Here is a 23,052-nt window from a genome sequence, read left to right on the forward strand (position 1 = left end):
GTGTGGTAGAGTAGACCATATGGTAGTCTAGCATGCAAGATTTTTTTAAAATTTTCCCCTCCAATTATTTTGGGCTAACACAGGCGAAGCCAATAATTTCATAATTACACTGGCCATGGAACTGATGGCTCTTTGACAATCTTTCACATCTTATATGTTTGTCTAATAAATGTTCTTTAATAAAAAGTAGTAGCGTGCCAAGTTGGATTCATACCTGCTTTACTGCAGTCAACAGTAAAGGTGCTTTTCTGTCCAAGATAAGCCTTTGCCAGACCGGCCCCTTTCGATGTGACTTTGCTAGCATCAGACGCAAACCTGGGCAATGCGCTATAGACGGTCTCTGTTGAGGCGCGAGTCACAGACTGCACAATTATAGATGAAGTCTCACTGACACTGCCAGCACTAACAAGCCTTTGACCTGCAGGATTACAAATACAAGATTATAGTATATGGCTTGAAATGGAAGTTTGTAATATAAATGACACTGGACGTTGGATTAAACCGATTTCCTGTTAGATCCATGATGCAAATAAGCCCAGATTAGTCCTTCTGTGTTACAGCATTAAGGTAACAATGAACTTAACTTATGAAAGTGTCTCGGGGAAGAACTATCTGCACCGACACCTGCACCTGACAGGTAAAATATTATTGGCTGCTATTCGCATCAAAGTAGTTCTTCATTTAGCCACTTTTATCTATGTGAGATTTAGGTTAGATCCGTCTGTGGTTACTGTTAATACTTTACAGACATCACAATACATTATTGTCTTTGTTATAATAACTCAGAACACAGATTTGTAGCATTACCTTCCTGGACAGAAATATTTGGCATCGGCTTCCCTTCCAGCACGAAAGGGTTTAAATGACCTGAATAACAGAGGTTTATAAATGATGGCTATGCTCGCAGCCTTTGGGGGTACGATGTATGAGGAAGGCAACAAGATATGGAACATAAAAAAACTTACAAATTTATATTCAAAATATTTACTGGTCCTAAAGTTTATCTTCAGAACACAGCTATACACAGATACATAATCAGAAAGTCTCTAACCAGTGTACATTTGTAATTCTGTCCAGCTAGGATTTTATTCCCAGGACTAGTCAAAAAGGAATTCCTACCTACCTGTAACAGTCAAGTTAGTGGCCTTACTACAGTTTTTGAATAGAGATTGAGCACCACCATACAGACCAGGACACATAGGGGGCATTACCCCTTTGATAGGTTGAGACTGAGAGCCTTTGTGAAATGCAGTAGACTGATTTATTAAAGTTCTCCAAGACTGGAGAGGATACACTTTCATCAGTGTATGAGCTAGGTGATCCAGCAAACCCAGAATGGATTTCTATTTGCTAGTTTGAATCCTGGACCGGATCCATTCCAGATATGCTGGATCACCCAGCTTCGCTGATGAAAGTGTATCCTCTCCAGCCTTTAATAAATCAAGCCCAAAGTGTGGTTTAGTCCCCTCCCATGATACTGGTAAGCAACAAACTGCAGGTAGCCAACAAAAAAAAAAAAAAGTTATAAGGTACTTAAACAACTAAACTTTGAGGTGTACCTTAACGGCCTGTATTCTGGTCTTTTATGTCTGCCTGGTGTCAAGTTTTAAATAAAACACCAAACTCTTTTGGTTAAATCGCAAGCTCAGTGCTTTGGTTTTGAACTGATGATAGAACCAAAAATATTTTAGGGTTACCTGTTACTTTGGCTTTGAATGGGCTTCCCAAGATGTGGTTTGGACCTCCATATTTGATACCAATCATGTAGTTTCCTGGGGCCATTGGAGTATAGAGGACTTTGTAGCCTTCTGGACACTCCTTACATTCCATGGTCACTTTTGAAGGTCCTTCGATGGTGACAGAGAGAGCCCCTGGTCCTGCCTTACTTGTATTGATGATGAATTCTGATTGCTTGCCTGTTAAAGAAAAAGTAAAAAAAAAATTTAATACACCATTTTATTACTGTTATGAATATCCAGTGTGGAATTTGGTAGCAAAGCTCCACCTTCAATAAATGATTCTGGTATCAAACCGTTTTGATAAGTCCTGCAGCCACCCAAATTAAACTTTAAAGTTTCAGCCAACATGTTGCACAGCATAAAAACCTGATTTGTTGCTTAGAAATAATCAGATTGAAGAAGTTATTTTGTCGAACATGGATAACAGGTATAAGTCTTGCATATCAGACAGACAAGGTAAAAAAATCCTTCTTAGCTTGGACATACAAAAGGCGGAAGGAAACGAAACATGAGCAAGTTATAACATTTTTTTATGTTGAGCCTTGTCAGCAGTCTTCTAGAATAAGATGCAACGCAATGCCATAGGCTTTCCACAATATAATATATATATATATATATATATATATATATATATATATATATATTTTACAGATTGCGGGTACCTGACCTATATATATGAGCCTGCTGGACATCCAGTTCCAAAACCATGTTACCCAACTAAAGTTTCCCTCATTTCCACTGTTACCATAGCAGCCATTACTTTACTGGGGAGGCTTTAAACAAAATTTTGGAATGCATCTGTGGAAATTCGAGCCAATTTTGCCAAAAGAACATTCGTAACAAAAGGCACTGATGCTGGATAAAAAGACCTGGATTAGAAGTGATTTTCCAATTCACCTAAAGGTATTCAATAGGGTTGAGGTTAGGAACATGCAGGGTTCTTGAGGTCCTCCATACCACTCCTTGTCTTTATGGATCTGGCATTGAAGAACAGTCATGTTGGAACATATAGTGACTTCCTGTGACTGCTGCAAGACCAGTTGTGTAAACTGAATAAAATGCCTTGATATGCTGCAGCAATAAAAGCATCCTAAACTCCAGAACGCCATGATTTGATATTTGGAAGATGTCCACTTGGTGTGGGAGTAAGGTATTCACAAAACACTTTTTTTCTTAAGAGGTTTGGGGTGTCTATTTAAATTGGCAAAAATTAATGAATTGTGGGGTTCAGCCTAAAAGCAAGTAAGAACAAAACAAACAAACTTTACTGATTGTGGGATTCTTTCACAGCTTGCAAGAACCTCAACAAGGCCCTCTGATAGAATCATGTATCTAATTGGAGCTTGAGGAATATTAGATATGAAATCAATTCCATCTGACACATCCATTGCTTAGTGAGCAGCCACTAGGGAGAAGAAGAAGTTTTTACATACCTTCTGGCTTTTCCATTTCTCTGGACCCCCTGAAGCTGTAGCACATATACAGCTAACAAGACAACAGTCCACAAATCCAACACAGGACTGTAGCGCAAGACGTGTACCCATATTTTTAAAAACCACAAAAATGCATATTTAAAAAAATGTGCTGTCCGTGGTCTTTTGTAAGTTTACAAATCTAAATCCATTTGTAAATCCATAAATCCATTTGTAAATCTAAATCCATTTGTAAATCCATAAGGGCAGCATGGACACTATCTGCATGGAGTTTGCAGGTTCTTCCCGTGTCTGCGTGGGTTTCCTCCGGGTACTCCGGTTTCCTCCCACATCCCAAAAACATGCAGTTAAGTTAATTGGGTTCCCCCTAAATTGATCTTAGACTACATTAATAACATATGGCTATAGTAGGGACATTAGATTGTGAGCTCCTTTGAGGGAAGTTAGTGACATGACTATGGACTTTGTACAGTGCTGCGTAATATGATGGCGCTATATAAATACTGTGTAATAATAATAATTTTAAGAACTGAGCCACTGCTAGTCTGCAACAGTAAAAGATTTCCTTATCCTTGGAACCCACAGTCAAGCTGCCTATGTAATGCAGATGTTCCATTCACAGCATAGTCTCTTCTCCGGTAAACAGCTACTAAATTTGGATCCATATAATACCGTTCCTTTGCACTCATTCATCATGTTTATGTTTAATGGAATAAATGAATAAGAACATCTGCTGTAAAACAAAGAGCTGGCTCTGAACTAAGACTGTAAACACAAAGATAAATCTGCTGCGGGCTTATCAGACATACACAGGCTGACAGTATGAGGACTCGCCGTCACTTCTGCACCATCAAACTGTCAGCATATCTAGCCGCACTCACAAACTTCTGCTGCCTGTGCACAGCTGATATGCAACATTTACATGATGTGCAATGTCACAGGGCAGAGGATTCCAGAGGAAAGAGAAAATGAAGCTACATTGTCTGAACAGCAGAGGTCACCAAACACTTTACAATCTTTCCTACCGAGTTTGCTCAACCCTGAAGTCATATGCAAGAAAACCCGTGCTTGCATATGTAGGCTGCATTTGTTATCCACCCTCGAAAAATGGAAGTTTTTATATTATCAGTTTAAACTGACTAAGCGTTGACATGACAGGGAAATAAAATATCTGAAATAATTAGAGATTATCCTTCATACCTTACTCACATGAAATAAACATTTTTTGTTAATGTATAGATCTAGTCTAGTTAATGATTGCCTACCTGTAACTCCTCTCTCCAGTCCGGCTCCATACGCAGTGACAAGTGCAGGGTCACCTTCCTGCCCTGGTTCTCCTACTCGCACTTTGAAGGGGCTTCCAGGCACGTGGCTACCATTGAACTTCACATCAATTGTGTGTATGCCATTCTCACGAGGAATAAAACGCACTGCATATTTGTCTAGAAACACAATAGGTTTCAGATTAGAAGTGATCATTTTAGTGAATAAGTGACGTAATAGTCAACTTTTGAAAACTGCATTCTAGCACCTTTTTGTAACAAAAACATGCACACAATAATTCTGGAGTATCAGTATGTGCTCATTCCTCTGGATCTATGTAAGAATAAGGTGGTGTCCAAAATTTTAAAACCTTCTAGAAGCACATATACTGTTAGTTTTACATGTACTTGAAACTCTAATCTCTCTAATAAAATGAAACAAAATTTAAAGCTGGAGTTTTTTTGCAGCAAAGGTTAAATTGTATTTATCATTCACCTAATGACAGGGTACAAATCACATTAGTACAACTTAAGCTACGTACACACGTCAGATTTTTATCGCCCGATAATCGGCATCGGCCAATTATCGGGCGAAAATCTGCCGTGTGTACAGTCGGTGTCGTCCATCGTCCGGACGACCGACCTGCCGGATCCACGGACGATGGACGATCGTGAAAGATCCTTTCCAACGACAAAAATTGGAAGTGTGTACGCAGCTTTAGTGAAATTGAAATAAAAGGCAACCCCATGTGAAAAAACAGTGGGGGTAGTGCCTGTCAACTAGACAGAATGCCAAAATGGCTACTGTAAGCAGAACAATACGCCTCAATGCCGACGTGTTTCGCCAATAGGCTTCTTTAGAGGATGCATAGAGATTGTACCAGATTGTTAGGCAACAGGCATAGTTCCTTAAAGAACAGCAAAATATGTAACTCATGGATTGAAGATATTGATATTTCATGGCACCATACAATGCTGGAAAACGCAATGCACAGCCTTTGAATGGAAACAGGCTATAGAGCTTGGTTGTGGAAGTGGCCATTATCTATGTAAGCAAACACACACTAGTACAGATCGTAAAGCATAATTTCTGTTCATTCAGAACACATGAGAAACTGAACAAGCTGTCTCATGTCATCCCTGGATAGCATTATGTTTTGACTGCTCTATAAATGTGAGCTGCAAGCAGGCCAACAACAATAACATTGTGTGAAGGCAGCCACGGGTATCCACATGCAATCTTTCCCGAAGTTTAAACTTCAGAAACTAATCAATTACATTTTTTATAGCTTATTTAACTGTATTTCTGCTATTGCATTAGTAAGCATTCACCTATTACATACACAACTATAATGTATACACAAGTTTTTTTCTTCTAAAAAGTATATTTACTTTTCTATCCAACTGTATTACATTAACAAAATGTTACTACAGATACACAGAGAACATTGTGTGTTGACTTTTTATAGGTGAAAACATTTTGGTGAACAATAATAAATGATTATCGGTATTCTAGGACAATATATATGTCCCATTGTGACCATACTAACGACATTCCCCAGTATTCTTGTATGTCGTCCTACATATTCTGAACTCTGGGCCCTTACCTGTCTCCAGTTCAGATACATGGCACTCTTCTACTGCTCCAGAAGGACTGTGCACCTTGGCATCAATTTTGCCCTTAGCTCCATTCAGTCTGATGGCAAATGATACCGGTTGGTTGGCTTTGAGCCCAGACTCCTGACAATCACAACCACAGATGTTAGATGCAAAGAGAAAAGACATCCATGTAATATTTTCACAATGGTGAAAATAATTTTTCTAGTTAAAACAGTAATGATTTAAATATTTCACCATATACTGAATGCTGGTGAAATTAAAGTGTATGTAAATGCATTTGTTCCTAAAAATAGTGTGTGGAAGAGTTGGAATCTCTAATGTTTATTTGCTATCTGTGTCCTACTTGGGAGATTCAACCCTCTGTTTGTACTGGTGACCATAGTCAAGGAAACCAAAAGTAATGGTAAAAAAAAAGTTTTAAAACAAAAAGCTAATCCTCTCAACTAGAACACCTGCCCCTACTAAATTGAGATTGCATTTACTTTGGTGGATGTTTCCATAGCAGGGAGTAAATAGATAGATAGATAAATAGATTTTTTTAGCCAGGACACAGGTATTAAATGACACTAATCTAATGGGGTTTTAAACATTCCTTACTATCACTTAAATGACAGTTCTAACTTTCCATACATTTTTTAAGTTAGACTAGGCCAGGACATCAATATGCAATAAGGCCTTTCACATCATAGTAAAAATGGGGAAGACATGTCTTCATTACCCAGCTGGGTATAGGTATGCCTGCCACAACAGCAGGCAGCACAGCCAACATGCTTTTAACTAAAACGAGTGTGCTCATGCTTCCATGGAAAATAATGGCCTGCCACTGAGCAAGTAGACAAGCTGGCTTTTATACTGTCATTGCTCACTGAGTGTGAGCAATGAGAATTCATTGGAGACTGTTAGAGACCCTGTCTACTACCATGACTACCAAGAAGTGCCCGGCCTGAGTAGCAAAGAGAACTGTGATTAAGGATGGACACTTGAGTTTTATAGTACTCATTTTTTTAAGTTAAATGTCGCTATTTAAAGCTTAACTCTACCTAGTTTTTGATAGGGGGCAAGCCATTTTTTATTCGTATGGGACCTTACAAGCAAATGCATAAAGCAACTAACATATGTGCAATATCACTCCAGGCTATTCTTACAAGATTTCAAGCCAGAGGACATAGCAGGGGGAGTTTGAAGTGAAGGTCTGTTTTGCCACACCACATTGTGATGTATCGCCTTAGCATGCCATGCACTAAATACAAAGCATTTAGAAAAAAAAAAGGCACACTGGGCATTTAAAAAAATATATTTTGAGCGGTTTGTGCATTGGGATGTGTTGCTGAAGAACAGCAAACACATCTCCGTGTCGCTGGAATGAATGAGCACAAACAGTAAAAATGCAATTCAGTGACAGACTGGCCACCAGTTTTTTTGTGTTTAGTGTCCAATCTCTGTGTAAATGGTAGTATAACCCATGGTTCATTAATATGAAGTGAGTGAGCCTCAAAAAAGAAATTTTTTTTTAAGGGTGTGTTGCTTTCGGTTTTAACCAGTTTGAAAAAAAAAATTAAAAGCACAATACACAAATTATACATGTGGTATATGTTGATAAAACCATATCCCAGCTAAATGCCAAAGAGGGTGTAAGCATTGCATCGTCATGTAAAGGTACAATACTGTGCACCTGGAAGACAGATTATGCTTTATCTCCCTCTTTAGCAAATAACTGTATTAAAGGAAAAAAAACCTGCCAAAGGTCTTTAAATGAAACACAAGAAAAACACCAAAGTGCAACCATGACCAATTAATGACCTTGTTGAATAAATCTCAATAAGTGCAGGCTTTAATGGCCCACTGAAGGTAATAATCAAAGTAGTATCAAAGTGAATTACCTTACTTCTGTTTGAAGTGACAACATCCCTGATTTCTGTAGGGGGGTTATTATCATACAGCTGTGTAATATTGAAAGAATGCTTCTGGCATCTCCTGCACTATATGGACGTTTAAGCTCAGACACCAACTGTCTCAATTGCTTGAGGCTTGGCCATGTTTGAATAGATAACTCACTTGTAGATCAGAATGACCAGGCCACCTAGATATCTGGTAATCCTTGAACTAAATAGTTCAACATTCAGTAAGAAAACAACTTTTGTTAAACTAAAACCCTTCTTTAGAAATAAGGAATCATAAGAGATCAGAGATCCTGGTATAAACTTTCTACAAAATGAAGATTGGCTATACTTTCAGTAAATTCAGAAATTTGGTATTACTATCAATACAATTAGGCCTAATATATACTATACTCAAGTGAAACCTAGGCCAAAACCTCCTATACCTTCTCTGCCCTGCTCTATTTTGGATTGCACGGGAAAAGCCTGGAAGCTTTTCAAAATTATTACGGTCTGCATTCCTATTGGGAAAAAGTCACCTCAATATCTGTCTGTCACAGTGGTCACCATGACCAATTTAGGGCCGAGCTTCCCAACAGATGATGAGAAAGCAATAAAACTAATAGTAGTTACATCCCTTTCCTACTTTTTTCAGAAAATGGTCTGGGGATTGATATATATTTTACCGGGACATATATTTGTTATCAGTTTTACCTAAAAGTGCTTATCTATAGGTGTTTTGTAAAGAGTAAACTGGTCTGCTGTTTTACATGAAGCTTGCCTGGATTTGTTATATTAGTAAACAAGGATTTAATGGGTCATTGGTTGTCAGACATAAGAGATGCTTCCTTGTGCCTCACCTGAAGACTAGAGACAGTGAGTCTTCGGGCGTCATCAGATGGAGCGATGATGGGAACCAGGAACGGACTCTGAGGGATGTGTTCATCGTTGAACTTTATGACCACTTCATAGTCTCCTAGAATAAGAAGGAGAAAAATAGTTTGACACACACAAATAACTATTGGTAATGAAACAGGTTATCATAACTTTAAAGTGTAAATTTGTTTTTGTTTTTTTTGTTTTTTGGGTAGAGGAGAGGGATTTAAACATCTGTGTATCTTTATTCACTGCTGTCTGCGCCACTACTAAACATTCACCTTCTCTATCTGTCCTGGTAACCACGGCTATTGTGACTGAAATTGGTGGAAGATTTAAAATGGGTTGTGACTAGAACAGGAACAGAAGGCAAATCATTTGTTCTTGTACTAACAGACTTTAAGGGGAAAGAGGGGCAATCACATCACTTTCAACAAAATTACTTCTTGCTTGAAGATATGTATACAGGACAGAAGGTGAATGTATTTGATTCTGAGAATGTTATATGGACCTAAGCCATACTCATGAATTTCCCTATTCCTCCCTAGTGTCATTCAAGATAGGGCCACCCTCACAAGGCATCAAAAATCTTTAGTCACAATATTACATATCAGCATGTAGAGAACCCTGATTACACACAGTGAGCAGTAAGAAAGCAAACTACTACCACTACTACTGCAGTTTACAGTCTCATTTTAAAACTGCTAAATTGTACCATTCTAAAATTCCCACTAAAACTATTATATATACCCATAGTCAATACATACCGGGTTCTTGAACAACATAGGAAACACCTGAGGATCCATCTTTACGATCCTCAAATGAAATCTCAGCTTTGCTGGGCCCCTCCACTGCAATGGACAGACCACCAGCTCCTGCTTCACGTGTCCATATACTGAATTCAGCTGGAGAGGGGAAAACAACAACTATGTATTAGATCAAATATTTCATTTCAGCTGACCACAGAACTGATAAAATAACCAAACTTTATAAATAAAACAAATAAATGTATGTGATTGGTTGCTAAGAGAACAAATCAACGCAATACAAAGTTCTGATAAAAGAACATAAACATGTTTTCTGGTACTTACAAGTACATACTAATAAAAGCTACTGCAGAGTACTTGTGTTCTCTATAAAGCCATGAATATTTTTTGTTAGATTTTTTTTTTTTGATTGATGGGTAAGATACACTTACCTGGAATACCGGCTTCCCCTCTCTCCAGGCCAGGACCTCCAGCTTTCACCTTCTCAGCTCCACCTTCTCCCAAGGGCCCCACAGTGAACTGGAATGGGCTACCTGGAACATGTTCCCCTCTGTACTTTACACTGACGATGTGCACTCCCATCTCTTGAGGAACAAAGCGAACACAGGATGTATTCTGTCCCAGGTCCACTATTTCAGCCTCTGTTGTTAGTCCAGAGGGGCTGGTAACTTCAGCAGTTATTTCTCTCCTGTCAATTTCTGAAAAGACAAAAGAATATTTGTCAATGTGAAGTCAAGTGCTGCTAGAAATAATCCCTAATGTGACAGCTCTATCGCCAAGCAATCAATGAGCACGACAAAAGCTAACACTGCAATACATTATACACAGCAAAATTTTATTTTCAACAAGCAGGTTTCATGCTTGGATAGCCAATGATGGGAATACCAGTTGTCACTAACTGATCAGTAGGGATTATGTTTCATAAAGGAACATCCAGCCAGGGGATCACCAAGGGTTAACATTACAAACCAGAGATATGCCTTTCTTTCTCTACCAGTGTGAAACGTTACTGATATGTTAAAATGTAATTCCTTATTATTGTTGATCAAATTTTAAATTGTAACATGGATCAGTGTTATGTAATTAATGATATCCATATACCAAATAATAATAATAATTCTAATAATAATAATAAAAAGTGTACAGAGGCCAAAACAATACACACTTGTTTTTAAAATAATAATAAAAAAAAAAAAAGATTTGTATTTGTTAACACAAGTTGTGTATTACAATCCTTTGATGTGGACCTAATAAAGGAATATTTTAACTAGTATATGCCCAATAAAGTTAACCCAACTTTACTGGAACATTTTATCCAACAAACTGTGAAAGACAAGCCAGTAAAAAAAATCATATGCTTCCTTTTCACAGCTATTTTGCTTTTATCTTTTTTTTAATATATTTTACATATTCATATATGTGGAAAGCAGCTTACAAGCTATCTCTGTGCAGCTTTGTTATTCCTAGACCCACTCCTCGTGACATTAATCGTAACAGACAATGGTGGAATATTTCCCATCCATCCAGTCTTGATAGGCACCAGGCTAGAAGGATGGCACCTTGGCACTTAACATTGGGGGGTTACCCTGCTGTTTCCAATTGGGGCACATATGGTACAGGTACATTTTTACTAATTGATTTTTTTAATAAATTGTTTTAGTGTTAGATTTATTTATGTCATCTAAAGAAATTTTCAGAGTCATTGGACCTAGGAATACACTGGTTTGGCTTAGGCTTGCTGTAGCTTAGGCTAACAAAAGCTGTCTTTTGGTACCCGTTCCTAGAATGGAATTATTCACACTTTGGTAGCCAAGAGTAGTTAATGCACATTGAACTATGGGGAATTTGGAGATGGAAAAGGAGTGCAATAGCTTTGCAATTGAAACTAAATCAAAGATTGCAGGAAGTCTGTCTCCAGAAGTATACAGAGAAAGAAAAATCTTCTATACCTCTCTTCGGTTCTATACTGCAGTTTACTTCTCAACAAATAGATTTTTCTGGACTAAGTCCTGGACAGCATGCCAGAGCAACCAATCCAACTCTCTTCTTCTTTCTGTCTTTGTATGCATTTTTCCAACAATATATTATTTCTGTGTAAACATGGTTTACCCCAAGCTAATCAAATCTGGTGATAAATGATGCTGATTAAGTGTGACTATACAGCAATGTCTCTATACCTTGAATTTTCAGCCAAATTAACATTTAGGACAGATGAAACCCATCAGGAACACATTAAACCAAGAAATCTCAACAGGCTGCTGAAGTCTATAAGGATGACAGGTTGGCTGAAATGAATAATCCATAAACTATAAATACACAAACAGTCTTCTATAAAGAACTGAGAAAGCTGAGCTTTCATAAAACTATTTGAAACGTTTCATTATAAGAACTGCACATTTTCTCCTGTAGAGAGGAATATTTCTACACAATGCTGACCTTGTGTTGAATAAGGAATATAGAACTGGATGCAAAAATGAGAGTTAAAAAGGCAAATATATTATTATTATATTTATGATGAGAAATCCTATGTTTAAAGCAGACCTATCACTTACAAATTTTGAAAACTAGCATCGCTGACCTGATTCTCAAAAATACAGCTTGCCTGGAAGATGTTCTTATACCCTGCTATAAATTCCCATTGACCCAAAAGGAGTTTGAATGGATAAGGTGTTTTAGCCGTCACACAACTTTTTCCATGGTTATCTGCATGCCTGTTTGAGGTGTGTGACTGAAACTACTAAAAATGAAAGATCAGCTTTACATCCAGGCAATTAGCATTTTGTAGTATGAGCTCTGAAATTGCAGCTTCAACAATGACCGGTCCACTTAAATGCTGGTAAGGCTTAGCACTAAGTTCTTTTATTAATCATTGAAAGATACAATCAAATCAAGGTATGGGGTACAAAATAGCAGCTAAAAATTACAGTGAATTTACGAGTAAGAAGGGTTATAATCTGTCAGTTTATATTTTGCTCAGACGATTTCCTGTCCCCTAGGTACAACAGAACGTGAGAACAAATTACAAATCTACAAATCACACTAGAACAGGTGGCTGCGTTAGGACATTTCTTCCTTATCTTCTGTTCCAGTTAACACATTTTGTATCTTCCTTCACCTTCTGTTTTGGTACCTGATCACTAGTACAAATAGGAAGGGTAGACCTATCTAGCAGGGACACACATAGCAATAAATAGCTGACATTGTTTCACAGCCTTCCCTACCGTAATCAAAACTTAAACAAAAAAAAAAGTTTTGCTTTACATACCCTAGGGATTTTATTTATAAAGCAAAATGACCCCGACATTCACCGTAACATTCTCTAATTGACAGTCTTCGAAGTCTGTGTTTCAATGGCAGTATTTGATTCTCCAAAACTTTATAAAGTACCAAAAATGTGTTTTTAGCTAGGAACTGGAGGGTAAACCTTGTTTTCATAAATCTTTATGTTGCGTATACAAAGCATAAAACAAACACACACACACACACACATGTACGTGTATGCCAATCCAAAGGGATACAATATGGGCTGGTATCCTTTCAGCTAGAAAGATTATATGGTTGGTGTTGGAAATCCAACACTGGAGACTGGAAGCAATATGTATATTCACAGCCCAAACTGAACGTGCATATACACTTTTCATTGTAGAAGCAGTACTGAACCAAATGACACTTACCAATATTTCGTAAAAAAAAGATTTTGAAATATTTATGAATTTACATACTAAAAATGACAGTATATGGTAACACAGCAAGGGTTATACTACTATCATGAGGAATGGACAGGCAATACATTTTCACACAGATTTGTTTGCCTTTACATTTGGATTAATAACATGATATATTCACAAAATGTGACAAATTATATAACTGCTTTGTGTGAAAGTGAAGGCCTGTACTGGATCTTGGGCTTGTGTTGATGGGACAGCTTGCTTTCTGATTAGGCCTCCTTGTATTTGAGATTCAATATAGATGCTTCAGAGATCATTCAAACTGAATGACAGGTGTATTTGACCTGCAGCTGATCTTCTAATCTGCATTTGACCTCAATTTAAATTGAATGAACTTGTTAACCCATTGATTTGTATAGGGAGTTCTAACACAAACAAAAGCCATCAACACAAGCCTTTAGTAGCATGTAGTAAACATGACTTTCAGTTCATGCATCAAGCCGCTTGTGTTTTTGCCTATCATTAACATTATTAATACTTTAAGCCAGTGCTGATGGCAAAGTGGAAAAACAATCACAGCAACCAATGCATTTAGGTTTACTGGAGCCAAACTGTTCATGCTAGATCCAAAAGCACATGCTATTCCAGCACACACCCTCAGTCTCTATTGCCCCTGTCACATTTTCTGGCTGGGTTGAATATGAAGTTTGGGGGGTCTGCTTCATTCCAGAAGATGGTGCAGTATGCCGAGTATGAGATAGAGCCTCTCGAGATAAAGCCAGTTGAAACCATGTAACTGAGCATAACACAAAGAAGACATACATCTATATACAACAATGCACACATAGAATATAGTAATTGAAAACATACATAACGTGGCAGAAAACATTTGTTAACCCTTAATCGGCATCAGGTATCAAATGCTTGTTTTTGGCATATGCTCAGTTTAGAGGTGGATTAAAGCAGAATGGGAACCTAAGTAAGATAGCAGTTTTGCCTCCACCTTCCATCCCTAAATTGGGACAAGAAAGTTTTCCTATTTGTTAAGCCTTTAAGGGCAGTCGATTTAAAGACTAAAGGCCTCAAAAGTACACACCTAGTGAGGTGACAGACAGGTGCACAGCTCTGACCAATTGTGTTATCATTCTGGTTTACTAAAGGAGAATGAAGGCTGTAGTTGGGATCTGTAAACATCCACTACTTGGCCCAATACTTTAAATAAGTGATTGTTCAAATTAGCAATTAAATATCAAAGAACATGACACACAATATGTAAACGTTACTCTGTGTATTCTTGTGGGATGTTCTGACTTATATAAATACTGCACATAAAGATTTGGCATTATTTAAACTAATAGATTTATACATTAAACAGTATAAAAGCATTAAGAAAAAGATCTCACCTGGTATTTTTAAATTCAGTTCACAAATGCCCCCTACAGTGGCCACAGACGGTGCCTTCTTCCTCCTAGTAATACTCTCCTTCACTCTTCCTTCTCCAACAACTTTGGCAGTAAATGGACTTCCTGGAAGCATATTGAACACAGGTCAGTGAGAAGCTAGAAGAATATTTACCTATACTCAACATCATGTAGTTTCTGAAGATGGGCTCACCTGGGACATGTTCATCTGCAAACTTAATGGATACAATATAAACACCTGGCTCTGTTGGGCAGTAAGAAACCTGGCAGGTGCCATCATCCAAGTCTTCGGTTTGAATGTCAACTTTACTGGGTCCTTCAACGGCAAGTGAAAGCCCACCATAGCCTGAAAGAGACCAGAAAGATTATTTACAGAGGTCAATAGGAAATTTTTACACAAAAGTACACTGACATAATATACTCACCAGCCTCTCTGGTGTCCACCACAAAATCGGACAACTCAAATGTACGGCCTTCAGTTAATCCAGGTCCATATACCTTCACCTTGCTAGCATCTCCTATTTCAGACTGATAAACCATAATGGAGATTGGGCTGTTGGGCACATGACGTCCATTCTTCTTTATGCTGACCAAATGCTCACCAACCTCTCGTGGAATGAAGGAGATACCTGGAAAACATTGCAATTTGTTTTTATGTCTCTTCAAAACATAGCTCACTAAACCGGTGCCCCAGATCCATGTAACTTAGGATTGAAAGTCCTGTCTGCGCGTTTTACACTGGAAACCAAGACTACAGCAATGAACCATGGGCTATGGACATTTTAAAGTGTCAGTCCACCGCAAAGTGATAATTCAGTAACTTTTTGATCCTTCCTCCCTTCTTTGCTCATGCCATTTGGGAGTTTTGGGTGTTCCTCACCATCTTTAACACAATACTACAAACTAAACAAGAAGTGAACTTGCGAATCGGGTTGAGGTGTATAAACATTGCTAAAAACTTTCTGTACCAGAAGAACACGAAGTGATAGAAAAATCTCAGAAAATTAGGAGAAACTTTGAATTTCCACTCACCTTTGTCTCAGTGACAGTGGTCACCAAGATAATAAAAGAGAATGAAACTACCAACAGGGGACAGACAGCAAGTAGTTGTCCGGGGTTCTAGTTCTTTCCTACTCTATCTAAAACACACCTTTCCATCCCTGGCTCCTTAGTGGTAACTCTAAACAATTAGTACACCACCTGGAATTGGGGGCACAAGCTGTTTCCAACAGAGGCTTCTTACACAGGTATTTTACTTTAGACATTCCCCTTAGTGGTATTGCCCAAGTGTGATTCGGCGTGGATTTTACCGAAATTCAAATAGTTGTGTACTGGATTCAATAGAAAATAACTGTATTGAGTTCAATACAAAAAATCTATATATATTTATTTAAATTTTATATATATATTATTACACATGCTACTGTACAGTTATATTACAGACTTATGTATTCTAATGCACCCTTGTTTTAACAGTTTTTTAATTTAAAGTTTACTATTAAATTTATGAAATATTAGACATATTTCAGTGTAACGCAGTGTAAAATGTTTGCATGAAAATACGGACAGAATTAAAACGCTAGGGGGGTTATAGATGATGTAAATGGATGAAAGCAAAGTAGGAATTTACCACAAACATAAATTTAATAAAGAATCCCCCCCCCCCTGTTATTTCATAAGGCTCTGCACTCACCAATGTGGTTATTTGGAAGTCTTTTCAGAATACATGGTTCATCGTGACCAGATGGGGCTTTAATACTAGCCGTCAGTAAGCTTAGATCAGTCTCATTGATATCCAACAAGAAATCAGCCGTGGAGCCCAGTTTGACTTGAGAACGTCTCCTGCTGTCATCTACAAAGGAATGGATGACATCATCAATAAAAAATACTGGCCAGATATACATTATTCACATTTAGCTGTACAGTCATGCAAATCAGATGCTTAAGTACATTAATCAGCATTGTATGCTTTCAGTACCTGCAGGCCAAAGACTGGTTCTGGGATTAATGGATAAACAGACGGATCTTCTTAAGGTCTCTGGAAATTATTTAATCTATTTATTACAGTTTAGCTTTTAGTTCTACACCTGTGATTGATTGTTATAAACCTGTAGTTAAGCTTTATTTATGATGCAGATTTATGAATCTATACTGTAGATGCAAGACCTAAAGAAGACGTTCCTGATGTAATCACACAAAACTCCAGTACCAGATATAAAGCCTTAGTGTTCAGAAAAATGGGACAGCTTCCAGCATGAATACCACCCAGCTGCCGGATGGTGTGCTTTCTTAGGTGGTACCCTGAACGTAAAACATACTGTACCAGACTTAGACATTTTGACAGCCTCTTTGGTCTTCTAGGGATAGTCCTTTTTGAGATGAATAATGACTTCCAACATTGTTATCCAACCACCCTAACCAAACAATACAGCCTGGTCTGTGATCTTCATGCTGACTGAAATTAATTTAAGCTATATTGCCTGGCCTAATACCCGCCCCAAGCTTGCAAACGTGTCAAAAAAAGGATCATAATAATGCGGGTGGAACTACCATTGTGCTCTTTTCTTCTGCAAGAATTTTTACGGTATACGACTAACAGCAATATGTAAAGCAGCAGTTTTCTTGTATTGCCAAGCAGAGCACTTTTTCACATAAAAGGTCTACTACTCCAAACAGCAGCACACATTTGTCATACAATCGTTTCACGAGTCAGTAGATATCACAAACTTTAAACACGTCCCTACCAGTAATTTTGGCAACGAAGGGGCTTCCGGCAATATGTGTATCATTGTATTTCACCAGGATGCTGTAATCTCCAGGTAATGTTGGCAGATAGGTGACTGTGCACGTTCCATCCTTGTTATCAATACAGCTGATCTCTGCTTTTGAGGGTCCTTCAATAGCCAGATCAAGACCACCTAAATTAGGGTTAAAAGGTGACATTAATATTTCAGATTGTTTACATAGGCAGTTACAATTTTATGAAGCCTGGACAAGAACTGAAGAAAGAACACGCCATAAGATACTTATTATAAATAATGTTATATTCAAATATCTCTAACACATACCTTCCCCTGCATCTTCTGTAACAATGGTGAATGTGGCCGGTTTGTTGGCAACACCATAAATAAGACCCGGTCCATATGCTGATACGCTTCCAGTATTGGGATAATTAACATAGAACTGTAATGGGCTCTCTAAAAATAAAAAGGAAACATATTCAATATGTTAACAATATTTATTTCACAGGAAACACAAAGTGATTAAAAATATGATCAATAAAGAATGACTGAAGAGATAAAAGGTAATGTTTATCACCCAAAAAGAATAAAAAAGGCCATTAGCCACTGGGTGGCAGCATGTACATTCCCATTGAAAATACGGATTTAGACACCGAGAGGGCAGTTGCGTGCACCTTGTGCAATGAAAAGTTTAGGTGAGTGACATTTTTTTTTTTTTTAATAGGAACACATATCCACATATAAGCCAAGTGTACATTTCTAGACAGTAAGCAGAACCTCAAGTCAGGGGATCATTTTCACTGGCTGAGAAAAATCCACCACAGCCAATAAAGTGTTGTCAATTAGAAATAAATATTATAAGAAGGTAAGGTTTGCTTTAAAGCTTAAGCAGATCAACACATTATTCTTGCAGTGTTTTTAAGGAGACAATGGGGAATATATATGTACTGAATAGAGGTATAGACATAAGAAGATAAAATGTATGTATACATACAGTACATGCAGCCTATAGATCCAAGCTAATAACGTTACCAGTCATGGCAGTGATGTTAGTACCTGGAATATGTGTTCCATCACATTTGATATGCAACTCATGGATCCCGGTCTCTGTGGGAACATAGCGCACCGACACGGTACCATCTTTGTTGTCAACAATTTCTGCAGGGGCAGTCTTCCCTGATGGCATAATGACTTCACCTAGACAGCAGAGACACGTATATTTAGTAAATACGTTCTGGAAATAAGTTCAAAGTGACAATCATACATCTAGCATTTACATGCATCACTTTATAGGCCGAGCCATTGACAACTGTTCTAGAGAAGATCAATAGTGAAAAGTTTCAAGTTTGAGAAAAGACAATTAAAATGGTACATTCCATAAACAGCCAATTATAGACAACCCAATCTTAATTGACTATTTTGAGTGTTACTATGTGGCATCATCTCTATAATCTCATATGTCATATAGGAAAATGATTTGAATATCCTTTCTGTTTCAATGTTAACGATAAACATAAAGAACAACAACAACAAAACAACAAACAAATTTACTGATTCAAATACTTGCTGGCCAGTTGTAGCAAAGTAATCCCTTTATGCCTGTTCATGTCCCCTTGCACATATGGAAGCCACACTGCCTTATTGAGACCCTTCTGTGAAGTATGATGCCTAGCTTTAATCTACAAGAGCTCTCATCTTAGGACATGTAAAGCAAAATATAAACTAAGGGGAGGCCACAAGGTAAGGCATTCCTCCTGAAAGAGGGCAAGGGCACACCTAGCATAGCACAAAGGCAGCTGAAAGTGTGCACCTACAGCAAATCCACCAAGAAAATCAAAAATGGCAACTGCTCAAACATATAACTAGTTTTCAAACCAAGACACACGTGGAAAGGGCTAGCCAAAGAACAAACCCAATACAGAAATGACCTAACAGGCGGCATATCTATGTTCTATATGTCCCATGATTGAAGCTCTCCGATAGGAACATGTTTCACAGTTGGGCCTTACCGAGTGGCCCCCACATATATTGCCAAATGTATGCAATCACAACCTGTGTGTGCCCCATATCAGCACTACATGTCCAATATAATTTGCTGTGAATAAATACGTGCCTAACCTTTTTGCAAAGTACAAATCAATAAAAAAGGGATTACTTTGATTATGTTGGCCAGTTTGAAATGTGAATTTGAGCACAGACTGTTTCAGTACTATTGCTCAGCATAGTTAAGGAAGCGCAATAATGCCTTACCTTGTGCCTCCCCTTAGTTTATATTTTGCTTTACATGTCCTAAGATGAGAGCTCTTTTAGATTAAAGCTAGGCATCATACTTCACAGAAGGGTCTTAATAAGGCAGTGTGGCTTTCACATATGCAAGGGGACAAGAGTGTGTGGTCACAAAAGGTCAAGTCTTTATGATGCACCTTAAGCAGAAGACTCACTACACCATAACAAACATGTTCTAGGTCAGCATTACAGCATAAAGTTTTATGGTGGTAAGTATGAGCAAAAATGTGTTTTTTTCTCTTTGTATTAGTACACTGTTTGAGACCGTGCCACAGAATCTGAGCTTTCCATGCAGGGTTCCATGTAGAACCTAGAATGCAACCAACCTCATCTTTCAATCTGCTCCACCCATCCAATGCCAAACTTCATGACTTTTTTTAAGTCCTAAAATTCCATTTCAACAGATCACCTTAACTTAATACTTAATTACACATACCTGTTATGTCTCCTGTTCTTATGGCAAAGGGAATAACTAAATCAAAAGGCCTGAATCCCAATCCATTCATAGAACCAACAGGTGCATATGCAGTCTCAGACACCTGAAAATAAAAATATGAGGTCAGGGAAGATGAAATGGCACTGACAAGAGGACAACTGGCGGTTATACAAGTAGACTGATGTATAGAGTTGTGAGCTTACACACCTGCTTTGGAACTCTTAACCACTGATAAAATGCATAAACTGCAGACTGCATTTGGCTGCACTGTTGCAGACTTGCAAACAATTTCAGTAGCATCTCATGTAATCAATTTATCATATTACTTTTGGAATACTAATTTGGTGCATTGTGCAAAAGGTGTCAATTTCGACACAGATGTTCCAAATTAAGGTCCAATAGGACTTAAATATGCCTTAAAAAATAGAAATGTATTTAGGAAATAGTTTGAGATAGTTACATCTGCTTAACAGTGGCCTATACCACTTATGAAAAAGTTTACCTAACTGCACCAAAAGCTAGTCTTTAACACTTTATTTATTTATGCATTAATATGTCTGCAGTGAAGTCAAACTATTGTTTGAAGAGCTTGCAACAAATGAAGTGCAATTGTGTGTTTTTTTTAAATCAGTTGATCCATGATCTCTATACACACAATCTACCTGCACAACCACAGCATGTACATCAAAAGGAAAATAATTCTTTAAATGTCATATACAGAGGATGGGTGACATCAGAAGCTCCAGCTAAAGCAGTGGAATCTGAAAGATAAAATGATTTTTACAGGAAAAAAAAGTGGAGGATGAACATCAGTCTCATGGTGTCACTGTCATTGTGAGGTTTAGTAATCATGATTTTCAAGAACAAAAATAAAAGGTGAAATGGATGTGAAGTAGTGCAAGGCAAAATACAGCATTTTCAATCTACAAAAGGTTTTGTTCAAGCATTATACTTATAGAGCTGCTCCAATAAAATTAACTGATGGGGGGGGGGGGGGGGGTTCACAACATGAATTTTGCCATGCTGTGGAACGGCTGACTGTTTAACTTTTTCACTGAACTATTTTTATATATATTTTGGTGAACTGTATAGTTGATTCTGAAGAAATACAGTTCACCTGAAAATACAAGCTTATACTCTCAACTATTCCAAGGACCAGATACAGATGCAAGTTATTCTTCAACAGTTTCTGCTGGGCAACTGTCAAGGATCCTATTTTAATATTGGCTTTTTTTGTTGCGTAAAAAAAGCCAACTTAAAGAGTTTAAATAATACACAATTGGAGTTTACATAAAAAGATGACTTGCATCTGTTTTAGGAGGCAACTCATCTAAAAGTATAAAGGAACCTGCAGACTATTTGAGAAAACCCTTTAAAGAATAATTTATTAAAGATAAAAAACAGTTGATTTGGTTGTGATTTTCAGTCGCTAAAAATACAAACATTGTAAATCAAATATAAGAGAGATGATCAACCAGGGAAGGTATGTTGCAAGAAATCCCAATAAGCAGTGATGTCACATCTGCAATGGAAGTAACATGGAAGGAAGGTGGATTGGTCATACATAAATTGAAAAATAAATACCAAAGGGTCATAGCCTGGAGGCAAGGCACTAACAGACTGTTGCTGAGACTGCTGCGCACACATTACTGGGACTTCATCTGTAGCCTGGTATTGTGGAAGAAAATGGTTAATGAGGGAAAAAAAAGCATTGCATTACCTGTCACACATATCGGGCAGTACAAGTCCAATGGAAATCAGACTGGAAACAGTTCACATAGCATGATCTCAGAGTTTTAATAAGGAAGGTGGATTCTAAACCCTTAAGATATCATTTAAACTTAAATTTCTGGTTGGCATAATTTCAAATATTAGTTTTCTAGGAAATTTTTAGGGTTTAACATGGTTAAAATAAATTAAATGTGTTCAGTATTTTTTAACCAATAAGACCTTGGTGAGTGTAGCCAGGCTTCAAACGAGGCAAAGATTGCCTAGATTTCAGTAACATGTTAGGTCATTCTCACAGGTTTTTCACACTGTTGGGTTTGCTGTAATTTTGTTTTAACCTGGCATGCTGGTAAACATTACTATGTACCTTATCACCACTATTTCCATCATAATACACAGGACAAATATTTTGCATCCCAATTTGAAATATTTGAGTGTATCTCTTCATGGTACCCCACAAGTTGTGTTATGAATGCAAATTCAGGGGAAACAATAGTTCACAATAGTTAAGTTGCAACCGAGGTGGACAAGAACACAGATGGCCAATACACCCTTTATCTAACATTTTGGGGCTTCCCATTGTCGTTGTTGTAACCTTATGATGCAGCAATTTATTAAAACAAATATGGAAATTTCAATAATTATAGTACAATATAACACAGGAAAAGATCAAAATACAAAAACAAAGCACATAACAGGCTTACCATTACAGTAAAAGGGCTGTTAGGAATTTCCACTCCACCAAAGCGGACATGGATGACATAGGGACCAGTTTTAGCAGTAGTGTAGAAAATGTCATAGGTGCCATCTTCATTCTCAATGACATCTGCTTCAGACTCCAGTCCATCAGGATCCACTATGCTGCAAGTGACTTTTCCTTTCCCAGCGGTTGTGGCATCAACCACAAAGCCGACCTCCTCGCCAGTCTTCACAGCGGGCTGGATTCCAGGCCCTGGGACAGAAAAAAAAAGGTCAGGAATGCACAAAACTTTCCCAAGATATTTTTGCTTCCAATGTGGGGTCTGAATATAATACCCAACAAAATGTAAATTTATTTTCTCTATTTTCTCTCATGAATATTTCATCTCACCACATGCTGTCTGTACACAGCCTGCTAGATATTTTGTCTATCATTTAAACTGCCTTGATTGCTGCAGAACAAATCCAATTCACTTAGGTTTTCTAACCAAAAATAAGA

General features: G+C 37.7%; 1 protein-coding gene across 1 annotated transcript in view; it reads right to left on the bottom strand.

Annotated features, from left to right (window-relative positions):
• Nucleotides 1-23,052, bottom strand: part of FLNB (filamin B) — a 124,723-nt gene that overhangs the window by 3,914 nt on the left and 97,757 nt on the right. The window contains exons 20-36 of the mRNA XM_072421220.1: nucleotides 22,559-22,806; nucleotides 21,711-21,794; nucleotides 20,127-20,229; nucleotides 18,461-18,601; nucleotides 17,732-17,860; nucleotides 17,408-17,581; nucleotides 16,357-16,515; nucleotides 15,089-15,292; nucleotides 14,857-15,009; nucleotides 14,646-14,768; nucleotides 10,006-10,272; nucleotides 9,575-9,712; nucleotides 8,792-8,907; nucleotides 6,042-6,174; nucleotides 4,438-4,614; nucleotides 1,698-1,916; nucleotides 215-418 (exon numbers count right to left, since the gene is read on the bottom strand). Coding sequence (XP_072277321.1) covers nucleotides 215-418; nucleotides 1,698-1,916; nucleotides 4,438-4,614; nucleotides 6,042-6,174; nucleotides 8,792-8,907; nucleotides 9,575-9,712; nucleotides 10,006-10,272; nucleotides 14,646-14,768; nucleotides 14,857-15,009; nucleotides 15,089-15,292; nucleotides 16,357-16,515; nucleotides 17,408-17,581; nucleotides 17,732-17,860; nucleotides 18,461-18,601; nucleotides 20,127-20,229; nucleotides 21,711-21,794; nucleotides 22,559-22,806 — 2,772 coding nt within the window. The remainder of the gene's footprint in view (nucleotides 1-214; nucleotides 419-1,697; nucleotides 1,917-4,437; nucleotides 4,615-6,041; nucleotides 6,175-8,791; nucleotides 8,908-9,574; nucleotides 9,713-10,005; nucleotides 10,273-14,645; nucleotides 14,769-14,856; nucleotides 15,010-15,088; nucleotides 15,293-16,356; nucleotides 16,516-17,407; nucleotides 17,582-17,731; nucleotides 17,861-18,460; nucleotides 18,602-20,126; nucleotides 20,230-21,710; nucleotides 21,795-22,558; nucleotides 22,807-23,052) is intronic.

Source organism: Pyxicephalus adspersus, chromosome 8 (genome assembly GCF_032062135.1).
Source record: "Pyxicephalus adspersus chromosome 8, UCB_Pads_2.0, whole genome shotgun sequence".
In the NCBI taxonomy this organism is placed as follows: domain Eukaryota; kingdom Metazoa; phylum Chordata; class Amphibia; order Anura; family Pyxicephalidae; genus Pyxicephalus; species Pyxicephalus adspersus.